The sequence below is a fragment of the Oryzias latipes genome, chromosome 11 (genome assembly GCF_053564925.1).
Source record: "Oryzias latipes strain Hd-rR chromosome 11, Olatipes_Hd-rR_3.1".
In the NCBI taxonomy this organism is placed as follows: Eukaryota; Metazoa; Chordata; class Actinopteri; order Beloniformes; family Adrianichthyidae; genus Oryzias; species Oryzias latipes.
In genome coordinates, this window is record NC_136247.1 from 2,549,517 (window position 1) to 2,565,121 (window position 15,605).

The 15,605-nt window shown below is 43.6% G+C and overlaps 1 protein-coding gene and 8 non-coding genes across 9 annotated transcripts; 5 read left to right on the forward strand and 4 right to left on the reverse strand.

Annotated features, from left to right (window-relative positions):
• Positions 1-592: 592 nt before the first annotated feature.
• LOC144995540 (uncharacterized) lies at positions 593-4,793 on the forward strand. Its single transcript, XM_078955270.1, has 6 exons — positions 593-685; positions 761-850; positions 955-2,089; positions 2,237-3,314; positions 3,407-3,470; positions 3,576-4,793. Exons 1-6 carry the CDS (start codon positions 598-600, stop codon positions 4,640-4,642), a joined length of 3,522 nt encoding a protein of 1,173 aa, XP_078811396.1. The 5' UTR covers positions 593-597; the 3' UTR covers positions 4,643-4,793.
• Positions 4,794-5,640: 847 nt separating this feature from the next.
• On the forward strand, positions 5,641-5,714 carry trnan-guu (transfer RNA asparagine (anticodon GUU)). The gene has a single exon. It is a non-coding gene; the product is annotated as a tRNA-Asn (tRNA).
• A 3,239-nt stretch (positions 5,715-8,953) lies between these two features.
• Positions 8,954-9,025, reverse strand: trnad-guc (transfer RNA aspartic acid (anticodon GUC)). The gene has a single exon. It is a non-coding gene; the product is annotated as a tRNA-Asp (tRNA).
• Positions 9,026-11,024: 1,999 nt separating this feature from the next.
• Positions 11,025-11,098, forward strand: trnan-guu (transfer RNA asparagine (anticodon GUU)). Its single transcript has one exon. It is a non-coding gene; the product is annotated as a tRNA-Asn (tRNA).
• A 1,130-nt stretch (positions 11,099-12,228) lies between these two features.
• trnad-guc (transfer RNA aspartic acid (anticodon GUC)) lies at positions 12,229-12,300 on the reverse strand. Its single transcript has one exon. It is a non-coding gene; the product is annotated as a tRNA-Asp (tRNA).
• Positions 12,301-12,507: 207 nt separating this feature from the next.
• Positions 12,508-12,581, forward strand: trnan-guu (transfer RNA asparagine (anticodon GUU)). Its single transcript has one exon. It is a non-coding gene; the product is annotated as a tRNA-Asn (tRNA).
• A 1,130-nt stretch (positions 12,582-13,711) lies between these two features.
• On the reverse strand, positions 13,712-13,783 carry trnad-guc (transfer RNA aspartic acid (anticodon GUC)). The gene has a single exon. It is a non-coding gene; the product is annotated as a tRNA-Asp (tRNA).
• Positions 13,784-13,990: 207 nt separating this feature from the next.
• trnan-guu (transfer RNA asparagine (anticodon GUU)) lies at positions 13,991-14,064 on the forward strand. The gene has a single exon. It is a non-coding gene; the product is annotated as a tRNA-Asn (tRNA).
• A 1,447-nt stretch (positions 14,065-15,511) lies between these two features.
• trnad-guc (transfer RNA aspartic acid (anticodon GUC)) lies at positions 15,512-15,583 on the reverse strand. The gene has a single exon. It is a non-coding gene; the product is annotated as a tRNA-Asp (tRNA).
• Positions 15,584-15,605: the final 22 nt, after the last annotated feature.

The window sequence follows — 15,605 nt, forward strand, 5'->3', positions numbered from 1 at the left end:
TATTAGACTACATGTTAGTCTTAGATCAGTCCTTTCTTTACACTCAGCACTTTTAAATGTGTCTGTTCAAAAAGAAGAATATTCATTGGTTTATTTTCTTTCAGGTTCACTGAGTAAAGGTCTAGATGCTGCTGCTGCCACTGCCACCGCCGCCGCTGGTACCTGATGGTTCTGTCGTAAACCAGGATCACCTTTTCCTTTCCTCTGTTTGCTGGTTGGCCACGTTCAGGCCTGTTCTAATGCAGGTGTTTTGTTTGACTGCTTTTATGATGCTGAAGGTATTCATTGTTCGTCGTCGAGGGTAAGTACAGACTTATGTTATTTGCATGGGTTTGGTTATAGGTTTGGTATGAAAATGATTGAAGGAAACCAGTCTTAAAAAGCAGAATTACAACAAAAGTACATGTCTTAACACATCAGAGTAAAGTGGTTACACATGGATTATTACATCATAATGGAACCTTTCCTGGTCAATCAAAAGATAAAAAAATGAAACTAATAGTTAATTTATTGATTTTCATACCACACCTGTTCTATTGAGCATGTTTTCTTGCATGGTTTTGAGTGTTTTGCACAATTACTAACAAAGAACTGTAAATGATTTGGGCATTACTGATGGATATTTCTGTTGATCTGAATCCAGACCAGCCTGAGAGGTCCAGCTGTCCTGCTGCCACACATGCAGGTGAGTGTTGAGGATCATTTGTCAGCTTTACTCTGCTGCAGCTTCCTGTCTGTTTCTGACTGTCTTTTTCACCAGTTACTTCAGCTCCAGTGAAGACTCCTCTGCCAGTACCACCAGAGTTGCTCGCTTTGGAACTGCCTCAAAGTGTCCAGGATAAAACCTACAGTCAGTGCATTAACTTTGACAAAAATGCAAAGTACTGTATTCATTTGGACTTTGAGATAATATTTTATTCAACAACAACTCAAGGTATTTTTTTATTTTTGCAGCAGTCGTTGGAAGACCCTCAGCTCAGTCTGCAGCTCCTTCTCCTGCTCACTTTCAGCCAACGCCTGCTGCTTCACCACTTCCATCTTATGACCAGGATGTTAGCAGCTGGAACTGCTCTCCCCAGCAGAGGATCTGGATGAAAACAGAGATGGAAGCCTTAGGACTGTGGCCTGGGTCTCCACCTGTAAGACATGCCATGAATATGATCTCCTTGTGGCGTAACCCACCTCAGCCGGAACTCATTGACTCAATTTATGAGCTACCATCCCCAAAGTACTTTCACCTCCATCCTTTTTTTATCTGGAAACCAGACCATGCAATAATGGAAAGAGTGCGTAACAACTACCCCCTCCCGTGTCTGCATGGCTGCCCAAAACCCCTCGTGGTCTCCTCTGGAACAGGTCGGCCCCGTGTCATAATTGGCACAAGTGGTCAGTACTACATACTTGCTTCTCGGCTGACCTGTAAAGTCTGCAAGAAGCACCGGTTTGCAGACAAACCTTCATGGATGGACATGCTGCCTCGTCGTTTTCAGGAGATTTTTCCAGCCTTCCTGACCCACAAAAAGGCAGTATGCAAGACTGTGATGGATGAGCTGCGGCGTACAGCAAAGTCTCCAGGTGATATGGCCAATCAGCTAAATGAAGCTCTTCACCTAAGATACGAGCGTGCACACTTGGCTTATCTGGGAACAGTGAAGAATGTTCTGGATGGAGAGAGCGGACTATATGGCCAGCAGACAATCACGGGGGCAATGAGGAAAATATCTACACCAGATCCTTTTGGTGGGTATACAGACATAGATGGCTGGTGTGGGGTAACAGTGACTTCACACTACCTGGTGGACTGCCTCATACAAGAGTACCATAGGGAGGAGGGCACGCTCAATCTGCTCCTTCAAGGCACTTTTGGTGAGGTCTTGAGGGCTGACCACACCCGAAAGGTGGCACGGAAGGTTGTCCTGGCATCAGGCACAATGTCATCTTATGCAGTTATGAATGAAAACTGGATGATTTTGTCCTGGGTGATGCTGCAGTCAGAAAGCGACAAGTCTCTGGAGCCAATGTACGACGGGCTGTCCCGGCGTTACATTTCTGCAGCGCTGCCAAAAGCAAAGTACCAGTGGGTTGACAGGTGAGACAAAACTTTGTTCATTTTACTTCTAATTTAATGGTTTCAACAGTAAAAACGTGAAAAACATAAGTAAATATTGTTTTAAAAACAATCCCTTTATTTGCACAATAAACAATTAAAAGGTGCTTTACCTGTGTGCATGGACAGGGATTGCTGCTCTCCATTCAGGATCCCAAACTCCCAGCCTCAGGAGCATCTTCTCTGGGATTCCTGGAAGACCACAGAGGCTATAGTGGGTGAAGCAACATCTGGAGACTTCACCAATAGATGTGCATCCCGTACCAAATACAACAGAGAAATAAGCATCAAGCTGGACTTGTTTCACTGCATGCAGCGGTTCACCAGGGAGTGCATCTCAGAGCATCATCCACTTCACAGCTCCTTCTGCAAGTTCCTTTCGGCAGCTTTTTGTGTGGTGGACCAAACCGATCTTCAGAGGCTGAAGGAGGCCTACACCTTCTGTGGGATCCAGCCAGCTAACCCCACAAAGCAGCACATCAGGGAGCACTGCCGCACCAAGATCCCAGAACCCAGAGAGCTGCTGGTGCGGGTGGAGAGTGTTCTGAAGAGGTTCTTTTTGGAATCGGATCCAGATGGCATACCACTGTTTAAGGCAACAATGCTGAAAGTGTGGAGGATTCAGCGCGTTCACATCCTCAGGGGCTGTCTGAGCGACCCGGAGGTGGGAGACGGGATCCTCTACAGACACGGTGGCACGTTACAGCTGAACCACATCAAGGGGGAAGCGGCAGCGGTACCGATCTGGATCCCGGTGCGAGGAACATCCCAGCAGGAGGGATTTCATTTCCACCAGTCCAAATGGGTGACAGGAAATCAGGTCTCGACAGAACTTTTCCAGGCCCAAGGCATGACTGGAGTAGCTCGGTGGAACTTCCAGCGCCTTGTGAGCCTGAAGCAACCTGGTCTGAAGCTTCCTTCAGTTTTTAATCCAGCTCTGATTGTACAGCTGAACAAACTGTCAAAGGAAGTGACAGGACAAGCTAAGTACCCTGCCTTAGTCTTGTCACAGGCCGACACTGGGGAAAGGTTTGGACTGCAGTATGTGGAGCCTGGCTGCCGTCTGGTTCCTCTTCACTGGGACAAACACAAGTCTCAGAGAGACCCGGTTGTTGAGGAAGAAGAGCGTTTGTCTCCAGAACCACCTCCTTCCAATGAAACAGTCATCGACCTGCCTGAAGAACATGGAGAAGAACACTCTGCTCATGTAAGTTTGTTGTAACAAACATCCTCACTCTATTACAATAAAACTGCAGCTACATAACAAGTTTAAACTAACTGAATGGTCCAATGTTTCAGGATAATGTCTTAGGTGTGGTTGCTGATGACTCACTAGCAATGACCCAAGCCCCTGAAGTGAAAGGTAATTTAGTTCAAATTTTCAGCCTTTTTTAATTTATTTGTGCATTGCATTCAAGGAAAGAGAAGTGAGAAGGGGTTAACTTTTCTCTTTTTTCCTCTCCATCAGATGTCTCAACGACACCACCACCACTGCCTTTTGCTGCCTCTCCACGCGCAGCTCGCACTGGTCCTATCAAAGCAGGGGGTCTGCTTTTTGTCCTGGACCATTCTCGTTGGACAAATCCAATGAGAGATGCCATTGATGTCCTTCTGGCAAAGCACCATGGACAAAAGGACTTTCTGAGCAAGGTAGACGCAGAGTATGCTGCCCTTGTTCAAACTGCCTCCAGGAATCCCAACAGCCTCCTCCACCCCACCACTAAACAGCACATCTCCCGCTACGTGAAGCACATGGCGAAGATGATTAACAGAAGTTCGTCTATGAACACTAGTCCCGAAAAACTTTTGGAAACCCAGCAGCTGTGGCATAAACTCACTGAAGGCAGTGAAACTGTCACTGTGCCAGTTGTGACTCTCCCTCCTGCTCCAGTGAACCCCCCCAGCTCTAAACCAGATGAAGCTCCTTTAACGAAGACTGACGTTGAAAAAATGGTGGAGATTGTAGGTCTGCAGCAACAACAGCAGAAACCTGAAAAAAAAATGACAAGGAACTGTCTTGCTTGTGGGCAGCCAAAGTCTCGTTACCTTGGTGATGGATCTTCTGTTCATTTCTTTTATCAGTCTGGGGATGTGAGATACTTCTACTGCTCCAAAAAAGTACTCCAGATCTATGCAGCAGAAGGCCTTACAAACCCCAGGATGCCATTTGCAGACTTTGCTGCCACGCCATTTTTTGAGAGAGAGTTAAAGGCTGCAAAGCAGAGGTCTGCACAATGCAGAAAGGTTTTGGAGGACCGACAGAAAAGAAAGGCAAGGGAGCAGCATCCCAGTGGGCGTCTGTGCAGGTTCTGCCACAAACCACTGAAACAAGGTCCAGGGAGTCCACACATACACACCGGGTTCCCTGGTGTTGTGGGGAAGTATGTTTACTGTCCTGCCAGAGTCTTGTCCCTCCACCGGGCAAATGGGATGACTCAAGAAATGACCTGGGAGACGTTCTCTCAGTCTCCTTTTTATGAGGCTGAAAAGATGAGGTGGGCTGCTGGCCGGCAAGCAGAAGAGGGAAAGAGATAGCTTTTATGTCTGTTCTATTTGTTATCAAAAGATGTTGCTGTTTTGACCACTTTTGTCTCATTTTACCTCAGCTTGTCATATTGGATGAGAAATAAGTGTAAAACGTCAAAATCTCTGCTAAACCTGTCTATATGTTTGCCTGTATTAAGTTCTCTTCTGATAACACACTGATTATGATAGAACTCCTGATGTTATCTATCAATGTGAAAATATTTGTAATTTAGTTTGTGAAATCTATTTTGTGAATACAATTTTCTTACATATTTATTATTAGTGTTTAGTTTTGATAGAAAAAGCAAACATATTTACTACTTCCTCAATTCATTTTACACCTTTAAAATACTTGTATTAAAGTTTTGCCTGTTTAAACCCTTCTGCCCTTCAATTGTAAATCCATGGTTGAACATTTTGGTACATTTTGTGTTAAATACTGTGTTTTATTTATTTTCATGTTGATTTCTTAATAAAACATGGTTGAAATTGAAATGAGCAACAGATCATGACTGTTATTTGGAACAAGGAGAGACAGAAGTAGAAAACAATAATTATGAAATGTCATATTCAGTTTAACAAAAACATTTATTATACCACAACTTCTGACTGACATCACTCTAACCGGGGTTCGAACTCGGGACCAAAGGATTTCATCAGCTTGGACAGCGCTACACAAGCCACAGTTTGATTGGCTGACTATGCTGCAGTAGCTGCAATTTGATTGGCTGTTCCGTGTTACAGGTATATACGGCTGGCCGCTTCGTGACAGGCGGAGATACTGTCCACTATACTAACGAGGAACTGACACACTTGAACAAACATGTCGAAGATGGGTCACAGACGAGCTGGGATGCACACTTTGTTTCCTCAATGGATGAAGTGGCATGAAAAACCAATTCAAATGCAATCTCTCACAAACAGACTTTTTAGTCCATTTCAAATAAGAAATGACATATCATTTACCAACAAGCACTATAATCAGAATGGTATTTTCCACACATGTTGTCTCTGTGGCGCAATAGGCTAGCGCGTTCGGCTGTTAACCAAAAGGTTGGTGGTTCAAGCCCACCCAGAGGCGTTGATTACTCCTGTCCTTCCTTCAATGCTAGTCTCATGTTTACTTCTATCTGGTTAGCTAATTTACTCAGTACTTTCATCCCTCAGCTCATGTAACTTTCTTAACTTCATATTCAAATCCAAATATTTCCCCAGACTCATGAAAATGCAAGAGTGGACACAAAGAGTGGGTGGGACAAGTGCTTTGGAACTTCAAAAGTACACAAAGCACGGTCCTCTTCTGTGCTGCTGCAACACACAGCCTGTTAATTTGGATGGACGCTCAAGCTTTCCCTAGGGCTGTAGGCTGAAGAACGTCCTGGCGCTGCCAACAGACATAGTTCCACTACATTGCAACTGCTGAGTATCTTGGTTACTCCACAAGCAAAACACCTCAGTAGACGCCCTGCTTGACAATTCAGTTCAAAAAGAAAGGGCCTTTTTCTCAATTCAATCTTTGCCTTCTGAGCAAGCAAGCACTTGTTAGTTTCACACTTTCCAAAGCTGGTCCTGGAAGATGTCAGGATGGACGAGGAGTCCGACGCACTGCGCTATAGTTGCAGTCTCGTACTGGCACGTGTTTGAATGCAACTTCTGACATTCAGCCAGCAGTCATGCTTATGCTCAGCTGTCCTCAACAATGTAACAGTGCATTATATTTACTGTCAAGCAACATCACCAACAAACTTGGTTGATGTCAAGTCATTCAGACAAAACGGACCTGTTTCTCTTTGGACACTGTTGTCGGATGTGCTGGAAATGACGGAAAGACTGATCAATGCTTTCTGATTGCCTTTATCAGAAAACTCTTTCTGAGTTTCTGTGTGGTTTGTTTTGTATTTGTTTATAAGAACTTCAATTATATGGAATTTTCAGTTTTAAAGTGAATGGAAAAGGACAAGATGGGATTTCCTGGCGGTGAGAATTGATCTCATCACCAAGGAAACAACTTCTTAGGTCTTTGTCAGACAAGTTACAAATTGTATTTGTCCTTATTCCGGGAGGATTAAGGGCTACCTGGCTGTCATTGGATGCTATTGAAAGAAGTGTCAAGTCATTGCATTAGAACAATCGGTCTGACGTCTTAGCTGTAATGCACAGTGGGCATCTTGTTGAACTTACCAAAACCTAACCTTAATTGTGAGAAAACAATGTCATGTCCTTCTTTGAAAGCTGTCTTTGAAAAGAAGCAGAAATGTGACAAGTGCCATATAGGACAGAAGCACTAAAGCTTTAGATGTGGACAAATGTTGTGAAACAGACAGTGCATTTAGAATAAATATTTGAGTCACAAAGAATTGTGGGGTTCATGAATTACCTGTTGATTCTTGCAAAGAAGGCGGCCATTTTTGTGACACCACCGTGAGTGTGTAGGAGTTGATAGAGGTTTCACCAGCAAATAGGGGTTGGTGCAAGATAATGTGTTTTCTAGGAGCCAGTTGAAGGCTGAACTAGAAAAGGGCTCCCCCCGTCAGGGAATCGAACCCTGGTCTTCCGCGTGACAGGCGGAGATACTGTCCACTATACTAACGAGGAACTGACACACTTGAACAAACATGTCGAAGATGGGTCACAGACGAGCTGGGATGCACACTTTGTTTCCTCAATGGATGAAGTGGCATGAAAAACCAATTCAAATGCAATCTCTCACAAACAGACTTTTTAGTCCATTTCAAATAAGAAATGACATATCATTTACCAACAAGCACTATAATCAGAATGGTATTTTCCACACATGTTGTCTCTGAGGCGCAATAGGCTAGCGCGTTCGGCTGTTAACCAAAAGGTTGGTGGTTCAAGCCCACCCAGAGGCGTTGATTACTCCTGTCCTTCCTTCAATGCTAGTTTCATGTTTACTTCTATCTGGTTAGCTAATTTACTCAGTACTTTCATCCCTCAGCTCATGTAACTTTCTTAACTTCATATTCAAATCCAAATATTTCCCCAGACTCATGAAAATGCAAGAGTGGACACAAAGAGTGGGTGGGACAAGTGCTTTGGAACTTCAAAAGTACACAAAGCACAGGCCTCTTCTGTGCTGCTGCAACACACAGCCTGTTAATTTGGATGGACGCTCAAGCTTTCCCTAGGGCTGTAGGCTGAAGAACGTCCTGGCGCTGCCAACAGACATAGTTCCACTACATTGCAACTACTGAGTATCTTGGTTACTCCACAAGCAAAACACCTCAGTAGACGCCCTGCTTGACAATTCAGTTCAAAAAGAAAGGGCCTTTTTCTCAATTCAATCTTTGCCTTCTGAGCAAGCAAGCACTTGTTAGTTTCACACTTTCCAAAGCTGGTCCTGGAAGATGTCAGGATGGACGAGGAGTCCGACGCACTGCGCTATAGTTGCAGTCTCGTACTGGCACGTGTTTGAATGCAACTTCTGACATTCAGCCAGCAGTCATGCTTATGCTCAGCTGTCCTCAACAATGTAACAGTGCATTATATTTACTGTCAAGCAACATCACCAACAAACTTGGTTGATGTCAAGTCATTCAGACAAAACGGACCTGTTTCTCTTTGGAGACTGTTGTCGGATGTGCTGGAAATGACGGAACGGAAAGACTGATCAATCCTTTCTGATTGCCTTTATCAGAAAACTCTTTCTGAGGTTCTGTGTGGTTTGTTTTGTATTTGTTTATAAGAACTTCAATTATATGGAATTTTCAGTTTTAAAGTGAATGGAAAAGGACAAGATGGGATTTCCTGGCGGTGAGAATTGATCTCATCACCAAGGAAACAACTTCTTAGGTCTTTGTCAGACAAGTTACAAATTGTATTTGTCCTTATTCCGGGAGGATTAAGGGCTACCTGGCTGTCATTGGATGCTATTGAAAGAAGTGTCAAGTCATTGCATTAGAACAATCGGTCTGACGACTTAGCTGTAATGCACAGTGGGCATCTTGTTGAACTTACCAAAACCTAACCTTAATTGTGAGAAAACAATGTCATGTCCTTCTTTGAAAGCTGTCTTTGAAAAGAAGCAGAAATGTGACAAGTGCCATATAGGACAGAAGCACTAAAGCTTTAGATGTGGACAAATGTTGTGAAACAGACAGTGCATTTAGAATAAATATTTGAGTCGCAAAGAATTGTGGGGTTCATGAATTACCTGTTGATTCTTGCAAAGAAGGCGGCCATTTTTGTGACACCACAGTGAGTGTGTAGGAATTGATAGAGGTTTCACCAGCAAATAGGGGTTGGTGCAAGATAATGTGTTTTCTAGGAGCCAGTTGAAGGCTGAACTAGAAAAGGGCTCTCCCCGTCAGGGAATCGAACCCTGGTCTTCCGCGTGACAGGCGGAGATACTGTCCACTATACTAACGAGGAACTGACACACTTGAACAAACATGTCGAAGATGGGTCACAGACGAGCTGGGATGCACACTTTGTTTCCTCAATGGATGAAGTGGCATGAAAAACCAATTCAAATGCAATCTCTCACAAACAGACTTTTTAGTCCATTTCAAATAAGAAATGACATATCATTTACCAACAAGCACTATAATCAGAATGGTATTTTCCACACATGTTGTCTCTGAGGCGCAATAGGCTAGCGCGTTCGGCTGTTAACCAAAAGGTTGGTGGTTCAAGCCCACCCAGAGGCGTTGATTACTCCTGTCCTTCCTTCAATGCTAGTCTCATGTTTACTTCTATCTGGTTAGCTAATTTACTCAGTACTTTCATCCCTCAGCTCATGTAACTTTCTTAACTTAATATTCAAATCCAAATATTTCCCCAGACTCATGAAAATGCAAGAGTGGACACAAAGAGTGGGTGGGACAAGTGCTTTGGAACTTCAAAACTACACAAAGCACAGGCCTCTTCTGTGCTGCTGCAACACACAGCCTGTTAATTTGGATGGACGCTCAAGCTTTCCCTAGGGCTGTAGGCTGAAGAACGTCCTGGCGCTGCCAACAGACATAGTTCCACTACATTGCAACTACTGAGTATCTTGGTTACTCCACAAGCAAAACACCTCAGTAGACGCCCTGCTTGACAATTCAGTTCAAAAAGAAAGGGCCTTTTTCTCAATTCAATCTTTGCCTTCTGAGCAAGCAAGCACTTGTTAGTTTCACACTTTCCAAAGCTGGTCCTGGAAGATGTCAGGATGGACGAGGAGTCCGACGCACTGCGCTATAGTTGCAGTCTCGTACTGGCACCTGTTTGAATGCAACTTCTGACATTCAGCCAGCAGTCATGCTTATGCTCAGCTGTCCTCAACAATGTAACAGTGCATTATATTTACTGTCAAGCAACATCACCAACAAACTTGGTTGATGTCAAGTCATTCAGACAAAACGGACCTGTTTCTCTTTGGAGACTGTTGTCGGATGTGCTGGAAATGACGGAAAGACTGATCAATCCTTTCTGATTGCCTTTATCAGAAAACTCTTTCTGAGGTTCTGTGTGGTTTGTTTTGTATTTGTTTATAAGAACTTCAATTATATGGAATTTTCAGTTTTAAAGTGAATGGAAAAGGACAAGATGGGATTTCCTGGCGGTGAGAATTGATCTCATCACCAAGGAAACAACTTCTTAGGTCTTTGTCAGACAAGTTACAAATTGTATTTGTCCTTATTCCGGGAGGATTAAGGGCTACCTGGCTGTCATTGGATGCTATTGAAAGAAGTGTCAAGTCATTGCATTAGAACAATCGGTCTGACGACTTAGCTGTAATGCACAGTGGGCATCTTGTTGAACTTACCAAAACCTAACCTTAATTGTGAGAAAACAATGTCATGTCCTTCTTTGAAAGCTGTCTTTGAAAAGAAGCAGAAATGTGACAAGTGCCATATAGGACAGAAGCACTAAAGCTTTAGATGTGGACAAATGTTGTGAAACAGACAGTGCATTTAGAATAAATATTTGAGTCACAAAGAATTGTGGGGTTCATGAATTACCTGTTGATTCTTGCAAAGAAGGCGGCCATTTTTGTGACACCACCGTGAGTGTGTAGGAGTTGATAGAGGTTTCACCAGCAAATAGGGGTTGGTGCAAGATAATGTGTTTTCTAGGAGCCAGTTGAAGGCTGAACTAGAAAAGGGCTCCCCCCGTCAGGGAATCGAACCCTGGTCTTCCGCGTGACAGGCGGAGATACTGTCCACTATACTAACGAGGAACTGACACACTTGAACAAACATGTCGAAGATGGGTCACAGCCGAGCTGGGATGCACACTTTGTTTCCTCAATGGGTGAAGTGGCATGAAAAACCAATTCAAATGCAATCTCTCACAAACAGACTTTTTAGTCCATTTCAAATAAGAAATGACATGTCATCATTTACCAACAAGCACTATAATCAGAATGGTATTTTCCACACATGTTGTCTCTGTGGCGCAATAGGCTAGCGCGTTCGGCTGTTAACCGAAAGGTTGGTGGTTCAAGCCCACCCAGAGGCTTTGATTACTCCTGTCCTTCCTTCAATGCTAGTCTCATGTTTACTTCTATCTGGTTAGCTAATTTACTCAGTACTTTCATCCCTCAGCTCATGTAACTTTCTTAACTTCATATTCAAATCCAAATATTTCCCCAGACTCATGAAAATGCAAGAGTGGACACAAAGAGTGGGTGGGACAAGTGCTTTGGAACTTCAAAAGTACACAAAGCACAGTCCTCTTCTGTGCTGCTGCAACACACAGCCTGTTAATTTGGATGGACGCTCAAGCTTTCCCTAGGGCTGTAGGCTGAAGAACGTCCTGGCGCTGCCAACAGACATAGTTCCACTACATTGCAACTACTGAGTATCTTGGTTACTCCACAAGCAAAACACCTCAGTAGACGCCCTGCTTGACAATTCAGTTCAAAAAGAAAGGGCCTTTTTCTCAATTCAATCTTTGCCTTCTGAGCAAGCAAGCACTTGTTAGTTTCACACTTTCCAAAGCTGGTCCTGGAAGATGTCAGGATGGACGAGGAGTCCGACGCACTGCGCTATAGTTGCAGTCTCGTACTGGCACCTGTTTGAATGCAACTTCTGACATTCAGCCAGCAGTCATGCTTATGCTCAGCTGTCCTCAACAATGTAACAGTGCATTATATTTACTGTCAAGCAACATCACCAACAAACTTGGTTGATGTCAAGTCATTCAGACAAAACGGACCTGTTTCTCTTTGGAGACTGTTGTCGGATGTGCTGGAAATGACGGAAAGACTGATCGATCCTTTCTGATTGCCTCTATCAGAAAACTCAGAAAACCTAACCTTAATTGTGAGAAAACAATGTCATGTCCTTCTTTGAAAGCTGTCTTTGAAAAGAAGCAGAAATGTGACAAGTGCCATATAGGACAGAAGCACTAAAGCTTTAGATGTGGACAAATGTTGTGAAACAGACAGTGCATTTAGAATAAATATTTGAGTCACAAAGAATTGTGGGGTTCATGAATTACCTGTTGATTCTTGCAAAGAAGGCGGCCATTTTTGTGACACCACCGTGAGTGTGTAGGAGTTGATAGAGGTTTCACCAGCAAATAGGGGTTGGTGCAAGATAATGTGTTTTCTAGGAGCCAGTTGAAGGCTGAACTAGAAAAGGGCTCTCCCCGTCAGGGAATCGAACCCTGGTCTTCCGCGTGACAGGCGGAGATACTGTCCACTATACTAACGAGGAACTGACACACTTGAACAAACATGTCGAAGATGGGTCACAGCCGAGCTGGGATGCACACTTTGTTTCCTCAATGGGTGAAGTGGCATGAAAAACCAATTCAAATGCAATCTCTCACAAACAGACTTTTTAGTCCATTTCAAATAAGAAATGACATGTCATCATTTACCAACAAGCACTATAATCAGAATGGTATTTTCCACACATGTTGTCTCTGTGGCGCAATAGGCTAGCGCGTTCGGCTGTTAACCGAAAGGTTGGTGGTTCAAGCCCACCCAGAGGCTTTGATTACTCCTGTCCTTCCTTCAATGCTAGTCTCATGTTTACTTCTATCTGGTTAGCTAATTTACTCAGTACTTTCATCCCTCAGCTCATGTAACTTTCTTAACTTCATATTCAAATCCAAATATTTCCCCAGACTCATGAAAATGCAAGAGTGGACACAAAGAGTGGGTGGGACAAGTGCTTTGGAACTTCAAAAGTACACAAAGCACAGTCCTCTTCTGTGCTGCTGCAACACACAGCCTGTTAATTTGGATGGACGCTCAAGCTTTCCCTAGGGCTGTAGGCTGAAGAACGTCCTGGCGCTGCCAACAGACATAGTTCCACTACATTGCAACTACTGAGTATCTTGGTTACTCCACAAGCAAAACACCTCAGTAGACGCCCTGCTTGACAATTCAGTTCAAAAAGAAAGGGCCTTTTTCTCAATTCAATCTTTGCCTTCTGAGCAAGCAAGCACTTGTTAGTTTCACACTTTCCAAAGCTGGTCCTGGAAGATGTCAGGATGGACGAGGAGTCCGACGCACTGCGCTATAGTTGCAGTCTCGTACTGGCACCTGTTTGAATGCAACTTCTGACATTCAGCCAGCAGTCATGCTTATGCTCAGCTGTCCTCAACAATGTAACAGTGCATTATATTTACTGTCAAGCAACATCACCAACAAACTTGGTTGATGTCAAGTCATTCAGACAAAACGGACCTGTTTCTCTTTGGAGACTGTTGTCGGATGTGCTGGAAATGACGGAAAGACTGATCGATCCTTTCTGATTGCCTCTATCAGAAAACTCAGAAAACCTAACCTTAATTGTGAGAAAACAATGTCATGTCCTTCTTTGAAAGCTGTCTTTGAAAAGAAGCAGAAATGTGACAAGTGCCATATAGGACAGAAGCACTAAAGCTTTAGATGTGGACAAATGTTGTGAAACAGACAGTGCATTTAGAATAAATATTTGAGTCACAAAGAATTGTGGGGTTCATGAATTACCTGTTGATTCTTGCAAAGAAGGCGGCCATTTTTGTGACACCACCGTGAGTGTGTAGGAGTTGATAGAGGTTTCACCAGCAAATAGGGGTTGGTGCAAGATAATGTGTTTTCTAGGAGCCAGTTGAAGGCTGAACTAGAAAAGGGCTCTCCCCGTCAGGGAATCGAACCCTGGTCTTCCGCGTGACAGGCGGAGATACTGTCCACTATACTAACGAGGAACTGACACACTTGAACAAACATGTCGAAGATGGGTCACAGCCGAGCTGGGATGCACACTTTGTTTCCTCAATGGGTGAAGTGGCATGAAAAACCAATTCAAATGCAATCTCTCACAAACAGACTTTTTAGTCCATTTCAAATAAGAAATGACATGTCATCATTTACCAACAAGCACTATAATCAGAATGGTATTTTCCACACATGTTGTCTCTGTGGCGCAATAGGCTAGCGCGTTCGGCTGTTAACCGAAAGGTTGGTGGTTCAAGCCCACCCAGAGGCTTTGATTACTCCTGTCCTTCCTTCAATGCTAGTCTCATGTTTACTTCTATCTGGTTAGCTAATTTACTCAGTACTTTCATCCCTCAGCTCATGTAACTTTCTTAACTTCATATTCAAATCCAAATATTTCCCCAGACTCATGAAAATGCAAGAGTGGACACAAAGAGTGGGTGGGACAAGTGCTTTGGAACTTCAAAAGTACACAAAGCACAGTCCTCTTCTGTGCTGCTGCAACACACAGCCTGTTAATTTGGATGGACGCTCAAGCTTTCCCTAGGGCTGTAGGCTGAAGAACGTCCTGGCGCTGCCAACAGACATAGTTCCACTACATTGCAACTACTGAGTATCTTGGTTACTCCACAAGCAAAACACCTCAGTAGACGCCCTGCTTGACAATTCAGTTCAAAAAGAAAGGGCCTTTTTCTCAATTCAATCTTTGCCTTCTGAGCAAGCAAGCACTTGTTGGTTTCACACTTTCCAAAGCTGGTCCTGGAAGATGTCAGGATGGACGAGGAGTCCGACGCACTGCGCTATAGTTGCAGTCTCGTACTGGCACGTGTTTGAATGCAACTTCTGACATTCAGCCAGCAGTCATGCTTATGCTCAGCTGTCCTCAACAATGTAACAGTGCATTATATTTACTGTCAAGCAACATCACCAACAAACTTGGTTGATGTCAAGTCATTCAGACAAAACGGACCTGTTTCTCTTTGGAGACTGTTGTCGGATGTGCTGGAAATGACGGAACGGAAAGACTGATCAATCCTTTCTGATTGCCTTTATCAGAAAACTCTTTCTGAGGTTCTGTGTGGTTTGTTTTGTATTTGTTTATAAGAACTTCAATTATATGGAATTTTCAGTTTTAAAGTGAATGGAAAAGGACAAGATGGGATTTCCTGGCGGTGAGAATTGATCTCATCACCAAGGAAACAACTTCTTAGGTCTTTGTCAGACAAGTTACAAATTGTATTTGTCCTTATTCCGGGAGGATTAAGGGCTACCTGGCTGTCATTGGATGCTATTGAAAGAAGTGTCAAGTCATTGCATTAGAACAATCGGTCTGACGACTTAGCTGTAATGCACAGTGGGCATCTTGTTGAACTTACCAAAACCTAACCTTAATTGTGAGAAAACAATGTCATGTCCTTCTTTGAAAGCTGTCTTTGAAAAGAAGCAGAAATGTGACAAGTGCCATATAGGACAGAAGCACTAAAGCTTTAGATGTGGACAAATGTTGTGAAACAGACAGTGCATTTAGAATAAATATTTGAGTCGCAAAGAATTGTGGGGTTCATGAATTACCTGTTGATTCTTGCAAAGAAGGCGGCCATTTTTGTGACACCACAGTGAGTGTGTAGGAATTGATAGAGGTTTCACCAGCAAATAGGGGTTGGTGCAAGATAATGTGTTTTCTAGGAGCCAGTTGAAGGCTGAACTAGAAAAGGGCTCTCCCCGTCAGGGAATCGAACCCTGGTCTTCCGCGTGACAGGCGGAGATACTGTCCACTATACTAACGAGGAACTGACACACTTGAACAAACAT

Bases quoted from the DNA above. Each gene is read 5' to 3' on its own strand.
- LOC144995540 (XM_078955270.1), top strand. From the start codon at position 598: ATGATTTGGGCATTACTGATGGATATTTCTGTTGATCTGAATCCAGAC. The intron at 686-760 runs GTGAGTGTTGAG...CTTTTTCACCAG, and splicing joins TCCTGCTGCCACACATGCAG to TTACTTCAGCTCCAGTGAAG. The intron at 3,471-3,575 runs GTAATTTAGTTC...CCTCTCCATCAG, and splicing joins CCAAGCCCCTGAAGTGAAAG to ATGTCTCAACGACACCACCA.